We start from the raw sequence: 18,578 nt of genomic DNA on the forward strand, positions 1-18,578 counted from the left end.
TCCAGCACTTGGTAAGTAATCAGTTTGATGTCACATTTTGCTTGTCAGGTGGTCGGGTAATCTAAAATACGCAAGGACTAGACAACAGAACAGGCCCAGAAAATTAAGTAGTCTTTCTTCTACTCTTGCAGTTTAGCATTGCAAATGTTGCTGGTACTTGTGTATTCCAGGCTGCTGAGACTCCCCTAAAAAGGGTCAGAATGAAAGGAGCCAGGCTTATTCAGCAGAGAGACTTCACAGGGCTGTATCTAGCCTATCTTCTCAGGTAGAGTAGGGAAAGTTATGTTTTGTGTGGGACAAGCTATTAATGAAATTGGAGAGTCTGTGAACAGAGAGAAATTAACCTTGTAAGATAAGACAAGATGGACAATCCGTGATCAATTTAGAAAATAAAATAATACTTTCCCATATACCTTTTCATATAGTTGGACGTCTTATTCATTCCTAGCCCTCAAACACACAAGGAAGAAGTTACACCTCTCACACTGGTCAGAATGGGAAAACTTGTGGAAATTTTCTCCTTTGCTGCAGAGGTATTCTGGGAGGGAGAATAATTTTAATGGCACAGAAAGTTACCTAGGACCGTGTGCATGGCAACTGTCTAGTCACATTTTTCTGCTTCTGGGGTGACGTGTTTGCCTCTGTAACCTTCGTAATGCTAGTTGCAGACAGGCATATGCCCCTTAGTCCCAGGCACCAGTATGTACTGGGGGCCACCCAGCTGGCAAGCAGCTTTGCAGAAACGGACCTGGGGGTCCTGGTGGACACCAGGTTGAACATGAGCCAGCAATGTGCCCTTGTGGCAAAGGCCACCAGTGTCTTTGGCTGCCTTAGGAGGAGTGTCACCAGCAGGTCAAGGGAAGCGATCCTTCCCTTCTGCTGAGGTCCCACCTGGAGCACTGGGTCCAGTTCTGGGCTTCTCAGTTCAGGGCAGATGACGTGTTGGAGGGTGTCCAGCAAAAGGCCGCTAAGATGATGGAGGGACTGGAGCATCTCTGCTGTGAGCAAAGGCTGAGAGAGCTGGGACTGTTTAACCTGGAGAGGAGAAGGCTCTGGGGGGATTTCAGTATATATAAATACCTGAAGGGAGGATACAAAGAAGAGGGAGTCAGATTCTTGTCAGTGGTGCCCCATGACAGGCCCAGAGGCAATGGGCACAAACTGAAACACGGGGGGTTCCCTCTGAACATCAGGAGACACTTTTTCACTGTGGAGGTGACAGCACTTGGCACAGATTTGCCCAGAGAGGTTGTAGAGTCTCGATCCTTGGAGATACTCAAAAGCTGTCTGGACATGGTCCGGGGCAACTGGCTGTTGGTGGCCCTGCTTGAGCAGAGGGGTTGAACTAGACCTCCAGAGGTCCCTTCCAACTTCTGTGATCCTGTAAAGATGCCTGCGGTGCGTGGTTAGGGCCCATGTGTGGTGCTGACACGTTGCATCGTGGGTTGTGAGCGGGTTGGGGTTCGGAGGTGGCCAGAGTAATCTTGCATCTTTAATATGTTGTGCAAGCATAGATTGCAATTCCCGATCCTCATTCCAAGCTAACCAAGATCATTCAGAAGTGTCATATTTCATCTCATTTATGTTTCTGAGACATTCAGCTGCGCAAATAATACGGCTTTGACAAAATAATCCCAACACATACATGGTCCTGAGATGCTGAAAAATCCAGTTAAAACTTCAGTACCACGGGTTCAGTGTTGGTGATTTGCGAAGTAAAAATTAGGTCCCCTTGTGCTGTTTCAATGGCAAGTGGAGAAATGTGCTCTTGTGGCATCATCTCTACTTCCCCTTAACCAGGGCGTGGCCAGCAATACGTCTGCCACCGAATCGCGGGCAACGTACTCTCGGAGGACCTGGGAGGGGAGGAGAGCTGAGCGCCGGCTGGCTGTTGCAGGTCTCCTTCCACTGACCTGCACAGCTGGGCACTCGAACCACCGTCTCGCGTGTGTTGGAGCCACAGCAGCTCTTGCCAGACACGAAGGGAGATTTTCCACGGTGCGTGGTGCTGCCTCCGCCTTCCGTCACTCCCCAGGCCTCCCCGGCTTGCGCGCTCAGCTTCGCGCCTGCCCCTGATGTCTCAGAGTGCCTTGTCCAGGGAGGTGAGAGGGAGCTGGGCTGGGGCTGGCGGCCGTTCTCCTTGCCTCCCTCCCTGACCAGTTTGGAGTGGTTTTCCTGGCGCTGCCATGGAAACGGGGCCTGCAGTCGCAGAAGAGGGAATGTGTGTGGCATTCAGCCGCTGCCAGGTGTGGGGAGGAGAGAGCCTGCATTTCACCCAGTCCAAGTTCCCACCGCAGGGAGAGATGTCGGATTTAAAACAGGGGAGAGGAGAGAGAACAGCTATGGCTCTAAACCACGGCTCAGAATCTGTGGCTGGTAAACGATTCAAACCCCCTTTGTCCCCTTAAATTCACTAAAAGCACTAAATGTAAAATTCAGTATGTCCTGGCTTGTTTTTTATTTACTTTGCCTTTTCTCTCGAGGACTGTGATATCATGAACCAGTCTGTTCTGAAAAGGGAGTTGCAATTCCTACCTGGTTGTTCTGCACTCAGGGTCAGGAGCTTTAGTGATGTGCATTGTACGTGCCAGGTCTTGGACGGAATCACTGGGGTTATCAACAATGCTGGAAGGTTCCTGCGTTCATCGCATCGGCGTAGATACAGTTTGGATTGCTGTGTTTTGCTGTAATAAAAGCTTGAATTTCAGATTACTTCCACAGCAATGTCAATGAAACATCCTGATTGCAGTCATGGAACAAGTTGATTCATTCATTATTTTTAGTCTCTCTTTTTTTCCTCTGTCTCTTTTTTTTTTTTTTTTTTTTTTTTTTAAACTTCCCCCTGATTCAATAAAAGTAACAATGATTCCTATGGCTCTCTTACTTTATACTTGTATCATAGCAATAACTCTGATATCCCTCCAGTAAGGAGCATCCCTGTAGAGATGCCTTTGTCCATTTTAATCTACTGATAGTTCCCTGTACGGCATTTTGGTGGCAACTTGACTAGTTTTTTGGACTGAAATCTCTCCTGTAATTGTGGAAGCAGCACCATTATTTTAGTGAGGCTTGGTAATTTTGGAGTGCAGCAAGTGTTGATTGTGTGTTTGATCTCCCAGAGCCATAACCACAAATTCGGTCCAGTATATTTAATTATTTTGTTCCATTCACTGTTTTACTAAGAATGAGCAGTGCAAATCTGGGAGTCTTTTTCTTTGTTTATTTGAGGACTCATTAACAAAACTGTTTTGTGTTTTATTGGAAGTATGGCCCAGATTCTCAGTCTGGATGTTTTATGGATGAAAATCTGTATTTATGTAAAAAACCTGATTCATTATGTTTTCTGGTTCCTGTTTTATGGCAATAAATGTATGTTTCTCTAATGAGAATGACCACTGTTGGTCAGACAACTTGTTTCCACTGATGACCATAAGTACATGCTGAAGGAAGAGTAAGAACAGGGCAAGAATATTTTATACTGTTTCCTAATACTCAGAAGCTACCTGTTGTCTTATTTCCACAACCCAGTGACGTTATGATGTGTTTAGTAACCATCAAAAGCATGTTTGTTGCATAAAGAACCATTTTCTTTCACCTGTTTTCAAGTCTGTTTCTTACTTGCTTGGGTTGATACGTCCTACTTCTTGTTTTTGAAGAGCTAGTGAGTATGCCATGTGGGATTTTGTAGACCTCTGCCATGGTCTCCTTAAGCCTTTTCCTTAAGTCTTTTCCAGACTGAAGCTTCCCAACTTCATTTTCCTTGTACAGAATCCGTTACATACCTTTAATTATCCTTGTAGACTTTTCTTATCTTTTCAGTTCTGCCACATCGTTTCAGACATGGTAAGAGCAGAACTTCACACAATTTTCAAGATTCTATCAGACCATGAATATATTCAGTGGCATAAGACTGTTGGTGCTTGTGTCTTGGTAGGAAAGCTGATGATCAAATGGTAGTGATACAACGCTCCTATGGCAGTCCACAGGGCTGTTCCTAGGGTGACAGAGGCATTGACCTGCCAGAACTCTTGTGGGGGGCATGTGGCCATTTGGGTAAGGGACAGTGGGGAGGGCTGGGTACTCCTTGCTGGGCTGAGCGGGGTGAGGACCTCCCCTGTGGGACTTGACGCCTGATGGACCACGAAGCTGGCAAGCATAGGACCTGCAAGCAGAGCTCAGCAGTTTATACTGCAGCAGGGGGAGCGAGCAGGAAACTAGTAGGACGCCAAGCAGTGATGCTGCAGGGGCAAGGGCCAAGGCGTCGGTGTGCTGACAAGAGAAGACGAGAAGCGAGCTTAAACAGGGAAGAAACAGCAATGCAGAGAACATGCACCTGGAAGCTTTGTGACCCATGGCAGCAAGACAGGAGCTCTCCCCTCATGTGGAAAAAAGCAGCTGAAGAACAGATATGGAGTCCTGGGAATAGACTGGAAGGATGAACACATTACCTTGGAAGAGGCAACTAAGCCAACAGCTCAACAGTTCTAACTTGTCAGAGGAGTACTGAGTATTAACGGCAGGAGATTCTCTTTTGTGGTCAACTGAGGGTATGCAGCTGCTGACCCGACACAAAGTCATGTGAAGTTTGCTGCTTGCCTGGAGTCAAAATACAGCCGAAATCCTGCACAGATAGACAGCCAAGACTCATGAAGTCCAAGGACTTACTCCTCTTTCACGTGGCCACCAATGATACTGCAAAGTATGATCTTTAATTAACCAGGAGTGCAGAGTACCCGGGCTTAAAGTAAAGGAGACAAGTGGTCAGGTGGCTTTCTTCTGTCTTGCCAGGGAAAGGTGCAGGCATATTGTTTGGGTCAACACCTAACTGTGTAGCTGGTGTCACTGACAGTCTTTCTCCTTCCATGATCACAGGACTATGACCTACGGAGTGAAGAGATCCAGTTTTCAAAGGAGTGCAAGGATGCCTTTGCCAATAGACAGGGACACAATGAAGTGGACTTTAAATGAGGGTTAAGGCAGGTTGGAGACAGTCAAGGCTGGAGAAGACAAGGTAAAAGCATGTGTGGAGCAGGCTTGTAGAGGCTACCAGACTCCCCTCAGAGATAAGGAGCAGATGGCACATCATCTCAAGTGCCTGTGCATCAACCCTCACAATCTGGGGAAGAAAACGGAAGAAATGGAATTCCTTGTACAGTCACTGAGTTACAATGTCATTGGGATTACAGTAACTCAGTGGGAGAGCTCGTGTCTGGAGTCCTGCAATGGGCAGTTTAGGAAAGACAGAAAGTGTAGAAGATGGGTAGAAGAGAAGAAAGGGTTGTGCTCTTTGTAGAAGAACAGTTTTAATAAACAGAGATTATCTGTGATATATAGTGTGCTTTTGGGGTCAAAATCAGAGCCATGGAGAGAGACCTCATGGTGTCTGCTACAGACTGGGTCAGGAAGAAGAGGTGGATGAAGCCTTCTTCATTTACCTCCAGGAGGCCTCAGGCCTGCAGGCCCCAGCTCTCAGCGTTGAGGACAGCTTCCTAGTGCAGTCAGTGGATGGGCCAACTAGGAATAGTGCTCTTCTGGACTGAATTCTTACTTATAAAGACATATTTGAAGATAACAGATGTCAACAGCAGCGCTGGCTGGAGTGACTGTAGAAGAGTAGAGTCCAAGAGGCTTGAAGAGGACAAGTGATAGAATAAAAACTTGGGCTTCAGAAGAGCAGATTTCAGCTCACTCGGGGAACTGTTAGGAGGGATCCAACAAGACTCTGTCTTGGGGGCCAAAGAAGCTCAGGAATTTGGGGAGATTTCCCAGTACAGCTGCTTCTTGAAGCACAAGAGCAGTCTGTCCCCCTAAGCAGGAAAAAAGAGGAGGCATAAAAAGAAATCAGTTGGAAAAACAGTGAGCTGCAAAGAGCTCAAATGAAAAAAGGAGCACTAGAGCGGTGCAAAAGGGGACAAACTCCCAAAGAGCAATACAGAAATACTGCTCCAGTGTGCAGAGATGCAATTAGGAAGGCAAAAGCTCAGTGGGAGCCCAAACTAGCAAGAGAGAAAAAGAATAACATTCGAGTTTCTGCAGGTATGTTATTAGGAAGCAGAAGTACAAGAAAGATGTAGGCTTGCTGCTGAATAAGACCAGCAAGTTGGTCAAAAATGACACAGGAAAGGCTGAGGCACTCAACCTTTCCTCACAGGTAATGTCAGGCCCCAAAACTCTTATGTCAGGAAGCAGTGACAAAGCAAATGGCAGACCACTGGTAGTAGGGGGGGGGGGGGGGGGTCAAGTGAGGGACCATCTCTACAAATTGGATAGGTGCAACTCCTGTGTGACCTGAGAGGATGCAACCAAGGGTGCTGAGAGGGTTGGCTGGTATCACAAAACTAATCCTTAACATCTTGAAGGGTCGTGGAAGTAAGGGGAAAGTCCTATGTATCTGGAAAAGGACAAATATTACAGTCATCTTCAAAAAGATATATCTGGGAAACTACAGACCGGTCAGCCTTATGTTTCTGGGAGAAAAAATATGCAACTCATAGGAGCATTTACAGGGAGTTGAAGGGCATGTGAAGTTAGGCTTGGTTTTGGTCCACAAGGATCACCTTCTGCTTATCTGTAGGGAATTCAGTCTCCCACTTTGTATCTTGCTTTTTTTAGGCTGTGAAAATGTCCTTCTAAAACCCTCTGTTGTTAACCTTCAGCATTACTGTCCTGCATAATTTTGTATTGTTGCCAGACATGGTCACCCTGTTCTTTACCCATGTTTCAAGGAATTTGTATATGTATTGAACAGTGTGGAACACAGCACCAGAACATCACTGGTGGACACCTTCAACCATGAGAATTTACCACTTATTTCTAGTCTTGATCTCCTATTTAAGAAAAAACTTACTCGTACAGAAAACCTCTGGATAAATAGTTCATGTTTTTGTCAGTGTCCACTAATTTTGTTTCATGTTACAGGCTCCACTAATTTACCTGATATGACTGGCTTGCTGCTCTGTAGTCTTATAGATCTCCCTGGAAACTGTCATTGCATTCAGTGTCTTTCAGTTCCCAGGTACTACACCTGTGTATTTTTGAAGCTATATATTTTTTACTTCCCTGAGAACTTTTGAGCGAATACCATCTGATCTTCCAATTTGTTACTGCTTGTTTTGTCAGTTTGTTTCATGACCTATTCTACAGTCACTTCAGCTTCAGGCAGATCCTCTGATAAAAGCCCCTCAGTGAGTTTTTAGCATGGGAATTTCCCATGAAATAGCAAAAACCTTTCTGAAGGATTCATTTAGTTTCTCTTCAATGAACCCTTTTATAGCCTGATCACCCAGTGGCCCTCCAGACTCTCCAGAGAGCTTCTTGCTTCTGATGCACTTGAAGAAAGATTTGTTGTTTTCTTTGATGCCTTCGGCCGTTTGTCCCTTAGAGCCATATTGTGCTGTCTTGTGTTTTTAATCTATCAGCATTTATGGTCCGCTATTTTCTAAATTTGAAGATGATTTCAGCTTTCAAAAAAGAACGTTTTTGTTTCTAACTGCTTCCTTTGCCCTCCTGTTTAACTGTTGTGACTTCTTGTTACGTCTTAAGCTTTTCTTGACACACTATATTGGCTCTGAACTTCCAATATAGGGGCATCAAGTAGTTTCCATACTGTCTATGAGGACTTAACTCTTAGATTTAAAAAAACTTTTTGCTTTTTTATTACATATTTTCTCTTTTTACGTGGCTCATAACTGGCAGATTTTGTGTCTTCTGTGGTAGGGATATTGGATCTGAGCACGGAATGATCACTTAAAGAGAGGGTCTCAGCTGCAAGATGTCAAACCATCTTTCGTGCGTTACCTGAGACCAAATCAAGGATTGCATCTTTTCTTGTGAACATCCTAAGCAGCTGTCTGTGTATCCAAAATTCAGTCTGTGTGCCATATCTTTCAGTTGCGTTTTTTTTTCAGACTGTACAAACTACAGGGGTAACTGAAGGCTTCCAGAATTACTGCGTTTTGTACCCTTATTTCGAAATAGGTCTCTACCTTGATGGACAGCCAGTACTGCCAACTCCCTACTGTGTCAACCCATATAATTTATTTTTCTTCAATGAGATTGTTTGTTTAATTTGATTCTAAACTCTTTCCCTATTTTTACCCTCAATACAAATGCTATCCTGTACTGCATGTTCCTTACCTATTTGTTTTCAAACAGGTAATTTTTAGACTGTAATTTCATTCTGAAAACCTTTTTACTTTGTTCAAAAGATGAGTTATTCATACCAGAAATTATGAGAATAAGATCATAATGATACTACTTAAAACTAACCTTTTCATTACTAATTGCTCTTCCCTTTCATAAGGAACAATATGAATCTGATGGGAATTTCCTAAATCTGTGGTATTTCTGCAGGGTAGCCAGAAAAGGAATGAATTGCCTAATTATTTTACTAGTTCTCTTCTTTGTAATAAAAGATGTAATAAAAGAGGAAGAATTCAAAAGCATAGTTTGGGCTATTAAAATTGACTGCTACTGCCACAGAATCATCTGTGAGAGAAAATGTGCTAATCTCGAGGGTTTGCAGTCCTTGAGTTCAAAACTCTTAGCCCAAGCTGTTTAAAAGCCTGTTTTTTTCCTTAATTCTTAACAATAGTAGAAATAAGCGAATTATTTGACTAATCCATGTACTGTCTGCTAGAATACTAGAATTTTTTGTTTACAAACATCCTTGTATTTGTGCTGAATTTCCCTACAGTTTCATTGTAACCCTCTATTTACTTGAAAGTCCATCCACATTCCATTAGTGTAGCAAACTGAGTCTCACAAATATGCAGAAAATCAAGCTTCTGTGTTTTTAGTTGTAAGACAAGAAGAACCAAAATCCTATAGGCATTAATTTGCATGCAGTAGGTTGCCCTAAAAAAAAAAAAGCCCATCTTGCTTTGTTAGATAACTTTTGAATCCCTTACTAACATGCTAATGACTCGCACTTTAATAGCTACTTATGGCAAAATTCAGATCTAGTATCCTAATTAATTCAGAGATTCGAGGATAATTGCAAATTATGGAGTCTGTTCTTGTAAAAGCTGCACTGACAGTCTATGTATGGATTGAGAAATCAGTCTCTCTTCCAAGGCAAGGGAAATCAAAAGAGAAAATGGTTCACCAGAATAATTTTTCCAATGGAAGCAGGGGAAGAGGAAGGGACTAGATGCCTCTAATCTTAGGCCATTAGGGACAAGTGTAAAGCTAATGCTTTATAATGCTGGCTCTCCATCTGTATGCAATGTCTAGGATGACGTCTATCTTCAAAACTGTGGAAGGGAGAACTAGTTTAGAGACATACAAAGAGGGAACTGAACTCCATCAATAAAATACCAGAGAAGACTTTAGATCTCTAAACATACAGATAGACTGCACAAAAAGTGGTGTGTGTTACTTGTACCCACATATGTTGGTGTGTATACTGACACCTCTGTAGCTATTGGTAGCACCTTGGCATAGTGCCCATCAGATCACAGATCAGATCAGAGAAGAAAGGGAGACTGGAAGCTGCGTATGTTGTCAGAATCAAAAAAGGTTTTCTTCGTGCTTCAGTGTCTAGAACATTTTTAGAAGTTTTGCTTTTTGAAACCATGTTCCTTCACTTTCGTAGCTTTTCACATGCCTTTAAACCATACACATATTTTTTTACATCTTAATAAAGCATCTTCCAGCTGCAACAGGACTGTGTTGCTCTTTTCAGAACAAAATTACCCTACAGATATGTATTCAGAAATCAGGGTAAAAGACATCAGTCCACAGTTCTGTCCGATACATTACATTTGCTGAACATGTAAAATCAGTCTCCAAAAACTCCGACTGCAAATGGAATTTCCTTTTTCTTTTCCACTTAAACATAGTAAATCTTTGCTCCTGGACAGCTGAGAAGTAAATCAGAATTGCAAGCTTGGGCCAGTGTAACACTGAAGAGGCAAGGTCTGTTGCTAAACTCCATCTCTGTTTCTCTTGGTCTCCTTGTAGAAGATCCACCATCTCTAAGGTTTTGTTTTGTTCCCACGTTGAGCTTTCCAATTAATAACAAGAAGCCCTAAAGCAAGTTAAAGCTAGTGAGTTAGGAAGTGAGTTTCTTGCATCTTCCTTAAATTGCTGTTGCAGAGGGTGGAGAAGCAGAAGCATGAGACTTTAAAACTCTTAGTTCTAATCCTGTCCTAACACTCCGAGGCTTTTACTTACGCTTTATTACTTTGGGAACTGAAGTAGTTTGCATGGGAGGAAATGGAATAGCACAGCAATCATGGTGGGTGATAAACCATTGGGGTTGTTGGCAAGGGATGCAAAAACTAGTGAGAAGTAGAAGAAATGAGTGAGTTAAAAGACTAAAGCTGAATACAAAAGAGAGAGAGGAAAAAAATGGGATAAAAAAAGGACCAGGCAATTTGTAACAGAAAAATGGAGATAATTTGAATAACTTTGGTGATTGTGCTGGAGCAGAACAATTTCCCTAGGAACAGAAGTCCAGGCAATTGGGCAGTGTGCCTTCTGAGAGCAAGGCTTGCCTGTAACTCACAGAGGAACAGGGCAGTGTGCCTGGAGAGCTGAAACATGCGACTGAATGCAATTGTGACCTTATTTGTATCAGCGTCCTAAAAATAGAAAATAAAATAGGGTCTGATTTCTATAAAAGTTGATAAAGACATGAAAGGGACTTATTTGAAGTAATCTTATATGAAAAAGAAGGAATAGTTTATTTTTAAACACCATAATCAGTCAAACTAGTTCTCTACCCCATAAATAATCCATATGCATAATTGCCCAGATGCCATGCTAATCTGTTGTAAAGAAGCATGACATTGCTACAACCCTCAGATCAGGTGAAGGAATAAGCTAGAGAAATATGGGCTCAGGCTGATAAAATACTAGCAGTTACATCAAGTCAAATATGTCTTTATGTAAGCATGATGATGATGATGAGAAAGTTTGATAGCCGCTGATCTCTAACCCATAGTACAGATTGTGATAAGGTATTGGAAAACTTTCCAGAACTCATTAATTCTAGGATTATGGAAAAACTACACTAAAAGAGACCTCTGGAGGTCTACTCTAAGTAGATCTGGCTTCAATGTTAGATCAGATGGGCAGTTGACTTTCAAAATCTCCAAGAATGGAGATTCTACGACCTAGTGTTTAACCACATTTGCTGTGTTGTTTGGTTTTGGAATTTGGTGTGTTTTTTGTTTGTGGGTTTTTTCTTTCCAGTCAGAATTTACCTCATTGTGACTTATGACTGTTGCCCTTGTCTATCTGCTATATACCTCTGATAAGAGCCTTGTGATGTCTTCGCTATAATCCCCCACTAAGAAGTAAAAGTCTGCAATGAGATCCTTTGTAGACCTTCTGTCTTCCATGCTAAACAAACCAAATTCCTTCATCATCTTCTACAACACGTGCTTCAATCTTCTGACCATCTTTGTTGCCCTCTGGTGGTCTTGCTTCAGAATTTTTTCATGTCTCTTGTCTTCGTGGCCCCAAACCAGGCACTGCAGCTTCAGGAGTACCAAATAAAAGGGAATAATTACTTTCTTGTTCTCTTAGCAGCTCTCTTGCTAGTGCAGTGAAATAAGTGGTTGGCCATCATCACCACAGGAATGCATTGCTGAGTTGCAACTTGTTGTCCACCAAACCCACAGGTCCTTTCTGTGGAGATGCTGTACTGTTCCATGGTATTCCATCCTCAGTGCAGGACTTTCCATTTTTCTTTCTTTAAATTCATGACACTATTGTTGGTGCGTTCCTCCAACTTGTCAAAGTTCTTCTGAATGATAGTCACGCCCTCCAACGTATGAATTGCTTCATTCATTTTGATGTTACCAGGAAACTTGGAAACTTACAGTTGCATATAGGTGCAGTAATAGCTATTAACAAGTCTTTTTTTTTTTTTTTTTTTGGTGATCTTTTCTTTTTTTTGGCCTCCATTTAGATCCTGCAACAACATAGCCACCACTGAGCTTCTGAATCTGCCACCTCTCTTGCTCGTCTGATTATTACCTTGCCAGCTTTTCCCCTCACCCCCATGTTATTTGGCGAAAGGGAAGGATGAAACAATCCAGTCAAAAAGGATAAGAACAGTACAAGTGAAAACACAGGCCTACAATGGAGGAAGTGGAGAAGCTAGAAGAAATGAATGGTACATTCTAAAGCACAGTTTTGAAGCTTCTGAACAACATTCAGTGTCAGATGGATAGGGACATTGCTAATGATGTTTTTATCCTGATGGAAAGCATCAAGACATTCTGTTTTCCTTCTAGTTACAAGATGGGCTGTCATGTCTGGTTTGTGTCTCATGCTGTCCCTAGATTTCTGTCAAGTTAGACCTCTTAGATATTGCTGTTTTCCTCAGGAAGTATGTGCCCCAATTTTAGCTGCTCCTGTGTGTCCAGTACGCCAGGTTAAGAATAGTTTGTTGCCAACACCACTGTAAGTAATGACATCCATGTGAAGTTTGTAGATGTGCAGTATATGGAATTATGCATGATGCCATAGGGTGTGCATAGCGATATACACATAATACTTATTACATTAGCTGGGCTACAGTTTTCTTTGTTTAATAGTTTACAAGAAGATAGAGCCGATGTTGTACGTTTCTACAGCCTGTGTACTTCAGGAAGTTATGTGGTTTCTCAGATACTCCTATGAAAAACTTAAATCCAGGAGACGATTTATTTGTTTGTGCAGCTGTAATCAGGCTTTCTCTGTTCATCTCACCAGGGATTCCCAGCCTTACCTGAGTGCTGTTATTTGTCTGTATTTGAAGATTCAAATGATTGTCAGTGCACCAATTTGTTTTTGTGTAGCATATTTACAGGCAAAAGCTAAACACTTTTCCTCTTTTAATGTTATGACCTTAAGATTCTTGGGAATTCAATAAATCTGCAAAGCTCTTCAGCCTAAATTTAGATACATTCTTTTTTTGTATCAGCTGCTTTTTACTACCTCTACTGATTTTGCTGTGTCTTTTGCCTCAGCATCAATACACCTCTGTCTGTGAAAGCATTGAAGGATTACTTTAAGATTGTAAAGGACAGAGTAGAGTGAGATCAGCTCTGAATACCAGCCAACTTTCTTTTGACCTGTTTTACCCCTCTCAACATTCAAATGGGTCAATACAGACCACCTAGCAGATAGCAAGCATAAAAATAACCAAATATGCTTTTACTTGGTGTGCCCTGAGCTCAGTAGTTCACAACCTGTCCAAAGGCTGTGAAGATTTCCATCGGTCTTACTCAGTCTCTGTACCACTGTGAAACATGCGACGTGACTTAAGTCTTACTTAATGCTTGAAGTTTTGGTGGCTGCAGAGGGTAGATAAAATATAAATCTCATACTGAAAAGGCAAATACATCCAAATACTGTCTATGGAATAATGAATACTTTTTGCAGACAAACCTCATGGTAGTGGACAAATACAACTTTTAAACGTAAATTGCTTCAGGTCCTAGCAGATACATATTCTTTCACTTCAAAACAATTTGATAAAGTTGTCATTTCCAAGCTGCTCTCTTGAGTGATTTCTTTGGGTTACTCTCATCATTATCTAATCTTTCTGTTATCTTCCCACTCCCACACCCTTTAGGGTGCTAAGGACTGCCAGACGGGTCATTTCACTTTGCAGTGCCTTTGCATGTGCACTTGTTTTGGCATCATTGCCCTTTGTAGCACAGTCCATGAAGTTACACTTGATGTGGCATTACTTAAATTAATTTTGATCTTGCAGTGTAGTTCCTGCAGTTCTTCATTCTGCAATTGTCTTGACAACAGATTTGCATAATCAGTGGGTAGGAATTTGTTTTTAATTTTGATGTTCTGATTAGCTTGATTCAGATAAATAATAGAAGGTTGTGAAGATAACACAACATGGCATGAACTGGTAAAAATGATTGTAAACAGAACAAATAAGGCAAACGATGGAGTTAAGTTCAGTGGTTATTTTTATAAAATGTAAGCAAATACTATTTCTAGTTTCTGTCTTCTCGCATTGTGACAGCTGCTTGAGAGCTAAACATATGTATTTATTCAAATATTAGTCACTCTCACTGCTCCCTGAACAAAGAGAAGGAAGCTTATTAATTTGTTTTCTGCCAGCGATTCTTGATGCAGAGGGATAGCAGACTCTCCCGACTCTTACTTGAATTCTTCTTTTCTTCTTTCATTCCAAAGGCAACCCTGTGGACCTGCACCTTTGTCATCACATGAGGGAAAACCTAACACAGCTTGTTAAATTTAGTGTAGAGGATAATTCTGAGGTAGTAATTGTTTGGCTCTGCCCCTTCACATATCCCAACCCCACCTTTCATGTCCGTCCTTCCATCCCTAACTAATGATGGCACCTGACAAGACAATTAAGTAAGAAATACCAACAATTAAATCAAGCTAGTAATGAAGTTACCGTTTACCTATTCTAGCCATTTTCATTCATTAGAAACCCAAGATTACTTTTTTCTTAAGTGATCCAGCCCATCTCTACTTCCTGCTTGAGGAGGAACATCCACACAACAGTCCTTTTCCAGTCATCTCTGCAGGGCAGGACTTAAATACTGTGGGCAGTGAAACCAGAAAACATTAATTTCTACATCTTAAGAAGAGCAGAGCTCCCTCAAATTGGGACCCATTGTGGGGGTGAAGGGGGGGGGGAGAGAGAAATAGAGAGAGAGAGAGAGGGGGTCTGCTTAAACTGATCATTTTAGGACATTTGCTAGAGTAGCAATTTGAATAGTAGGACTGAAAGAGATTAGTGGAAAACGAGTCATGAAGTATGTTAGAAATGAAAGATGGATGGAGTGTTTAGGAGAAGAGAAAGGCGTAAGTAGGAAAGAAAGGTAAATGACAGGGTCAAGAGTAGAAGGGTGTATTTTGGAGACTAGAATCATAAACAAAATATATTCTGTAGACAAAGTAATCATGACGTAAGACTATTAGTTGGGAAAATGAAGAGGTGTCTGGAAAGTAGTCAATCCGAGTCATGAACTAAAGGAATACAAAACAGAAAATAGATGAGAAAATATACAATCCAGAAGAAAATCAAAAGGCAAAATGATACTTACTTTTAAAGTATTTTGATAACATGGGTTTGGGGGGCATTTCTGTATTTAGTTGACTTGGGACAGCGTGGGCAAAAGGGAGCTGGAAAGAGGCTGTTTGCCCACCTGCTAGAGTAAAAGGACACAGTGAAATACACTTGTGTGTCTGGGAAAAGGCAAATGACAGCACGGACAGGGGGGAGCGTTAGCTCCCGAGTCCTTGATTTTTAATGTTCTCTTACTAATTTTATGGAGACAGCTGCATCTTCTCACTAGACAGGTAAAAAAGTGCCCTCTGCGAGGCCGTGGCAAAGAGCATGTCTGACCTGCCTCACCTGGGATGGTGGGAGGTGAAGCTGGCTGGATAAAAGCGTATGCTAAGCATCAAAATGTGCGTTGGTGCCATTGTTATGATAGAATCAAGTAATGTAAAAAATGCAGTGGAACAGAATGGCTGTTAAAGCTTTTGCTTTTATTTTGAAAGTAAACTTAATGCTCTGTTTGGTTGTGTTTGGTATTTTATACTATTAACGTTTCTCAGTGCTTACATGCTAGCATAGCAAATACTATACCACTTTAATTTTACATTCTTCAAAACTTCAGTAATTCTGTTACAATCCTTTCTGCAGTAAGGGTATTATTTTATTTAAACAAGTCCAGGATTTGAATAGTAACTCTTGGAAAGCTGATCAACAGTCTCTTCAGCTTTTCAGACAACCGATTCTGGTAGGTGAGAGACAAATGCTCTCTGTGAACTAGGCATATCTGAATTAGGTGATTATTATTAGGTAAATTTTAATAGTCCCATCTACCAACAACAGTGAAAAAGACATTTCTCAGTACTACAGAAACGTGCAAAGAATATTCCTAACTGTGATTACTAATGTACTATTAAGATTCAGTGAGCAGTGATGTTTTGCTGTTTACATCCATCTGGCTCTTCCTGGTATTCTCATACTCCGGATAGTCTTGCCTGGAATAATGAATACAGAATTAAGTAGGCTTTGTCAAATGGTCAACGGCCATTTAAGTATACACCAGCTCTTCCGTGCTGTACGTAACCTGCGTGGACTTCCCTCCCCTTCCTCGTAGTGCAGGACAGAAGTTACTCTGTGCCCATAAGAAAAGAAATAAAGAGGACTGATCCAGCTATTGGGCAGAACAACCACCAGCCTTTTCCTCCTTCCATTTCAGTTACCGTTTGCCTCGTTTCAGAGATTTGAGAAGTTTAATGCCTCCGTTTATCTTTGACTTCTTGGTCACAGGCTTTAGGTGGCAGATAAGATGAACGCTTCTTAATCCTTCTCTCCTCCCATTTCTTCCTTTCTCTCAGATGCCAAGTTCTTCAGTGGCACTTGGATGCAAGTAGTGACCCATGTAATTTCCAGTGTTGTTTTTCTGCTAAGCAAGACGTTGCTGGGAAGTTCTTCAAGGGACTCTGTCCCATACCACTGCCTTACAGGGAGGTCTTTTTTGAAAGAAAAGAGGGAGAAAGAGATAATGGGTACATCTGTGTTGATACAGGAATAATTTAACAAGTGGATTCTCAAAATATTTCTCCTTCAGCCTTCAACAAACCCACAGAAAAGCGTCAAGAGAGCTGTTTCTATTTACCTGTGAAAATGACTAAATATAACTATGGCCAAAATGAAAGAGCAGCAACATTTGGCAAATTTACAACAAACATAATTCCCTAAAAGTGTTTCAATTTTGTATTTGATAAAACTGCTGCTGTAGTATGTGGGAAATGTAGCTCTTTAACAAATAGTGGGGATTTTACTTGTTTTGGGTTTGCATATTTTTTTTTTCTTTTAATTAAAAAAAATATCCTCTTGTGTATAAAAACAAAAACTGTTAGAACTACATTTATAAGCTCTGTGGATAAATATTATCTGGTGGGCCTGGTTTGGCTTCTTTGACAGAATAAAAGGAAATACATTCAATTAGCGATAGGATTTTTAACATGGCTTTTGTCCAAAACTACTCGAGTTTCCCTTCTGCACCACCATTAAAGGCAGAAATTAAACTATGTTCAGTCTGTAACAACACACCTTCAATTTAGTTTACTTCACTAGTGTTTAATGTGATGGTTGTTTTTTTGAGTACAGAAGCTTTTGTCACCTCATGGTGATCTGCAGAACTCTGCATCTTTTTTAAGTAACACAAACTGTTCTCCGTTGTGATCATACTTAGATCAGCTTGTTAAGAACACATTTGTATGCTACTAAGAGGTCTACGTGAACTAGGAATGATTTTGACACAGGTCTACATTGTTTAATGTATTTGGAAGTTCCATTCCCAATAAACTGGCTCATTCTACAACATATATCATTAGAGTGAATGAAGTAGGAATGAGTAGGTGTTAGCATAAAAATCTGAACTGGGAATGTGTTGTTTTTTTTTTTTTTTTTAAATCTTTTCCTGTAAGATATACTAACAGTTCTTGCACAAATTATAATTTTATGTACCGAAATTCCTTTCCAATCTCAAGAGAAGTCAAAACAAATGCTTGAATTTATTTTTTCAGGAACTGCAGTTTGAGAGACTGACTCGAGAACTTGAGGCTGAACGTCAGATTGTAGCTAGCCAGCTGGAGAGATGTAAGCTTGGATCTGAAACTGGAAGCATGAGCAGCATTAGGTAATGTATGAATTTATTTGTAGCGTAATTAATTTTGTCACTTTTACAAATTATCACTGAGAACAAGAGTGATCGTCTTGTAAAAAAATTATGCACCAGGAGCATGAGATTTTATGTAGAGCTTGAAAATTTGCATTCTGATCTGCTTTTTGAAAAGGAAATTTCCAGAAAAGGCTAATTTCATATCTGTTTTGTCCAGTAACAAAATAGTAGTCGCATTTGGAATTCATCGATTTGCTTTAGTCTGAACGGATTAACAGCAAAACTCCTGTTTCCACTACCAATTGCAGCTGTAATTTTCAGTCAGAGCTTTTTAGCTTCATAATTGCAGAGCTGTATTGATAAGTTTTGTGAACTGTTTTATCATAACTTCATCATTCGAGGTATCAAAGGCTTCAGAGATAATTACTTGAAGCTGCTGACCTGACATCAAAATGTAATGATGAGATACGAATCACTGTCTTTTTTTTTTGAACATTGGCTTTCTTCAATTTAAGAAATTGTTCTGGCACATTGTTTGGATGATGGTGAGATTACTTAAGAAATTGTAACAAAAGGAAGCTGATCTTCGTCATTTCGGTGCAAGTAAAGATTTTATAGTTTTTAGCTTCTTGATACTAGTTTTTTTGTTTCCTCAGATGAGCCTAATAAATGAAAGGTGATAGTACTTGAGTTTCAAGGGTCAAGAAAAAAATATGTTTTATATACGTTTCTTCTGTTTTTACCACTGGAAATATTTGTGATATCTTTCGAATGCATAAGATTAAGTATGATATGCCACACTTAGTGCCAAGTTTTGTGTGATACTAGTAGAAAAACGACAGAAAATGTCTATCACTCCTAGAAGAAACTCCTCCTCAGTTTAAGCAGTTCAGGCTACAGTTCAGTCAAATAAAGATTGTTTTCCATGGTAAGTAGGAA

General features: G+C 40.9%; 1 protein-coding gene across 11 annotated transcripts in view; it reads left to right on the top strand.

Annotated features, from left to right (window-relative positions):
- CTNND2 (catenin delta 2) overlaps positions 1-18,578 on the top strand; it is a 699,957-nt gene that overhangs the window by 258,144 nt on the left and 423,235 nt on the right. For all 11 annotated transcript variants that reach the window (XM_042806909.1, XM_042806907.1, XM_042806914.1 and 8 more), the window contains one exon: positions 17,545-17,657. In XM_042806909.1, coding sequence (XP_042662843.1) covers positions 17,545-17,657 — 113 coding nt within the window. The remainder of the gene's footprint in view (positions 1-17,544; positions 17,658-18,578) is intronic.

Source organism: Tyto alba, unplaced genomic scaffold (genome assembly GCF_018691265.1).
Source record: "Tyto alba isolate M040663 unplaced genomic scaffold, T.alba_DEE_v4.0 Super-Scaffold_48, whole genome shotgun sequence".
NCBI lineage: Eukaryota > Metazoa > Chordata > Aves > Strigiformes > Tytonidae > Tyto > Tyto alba.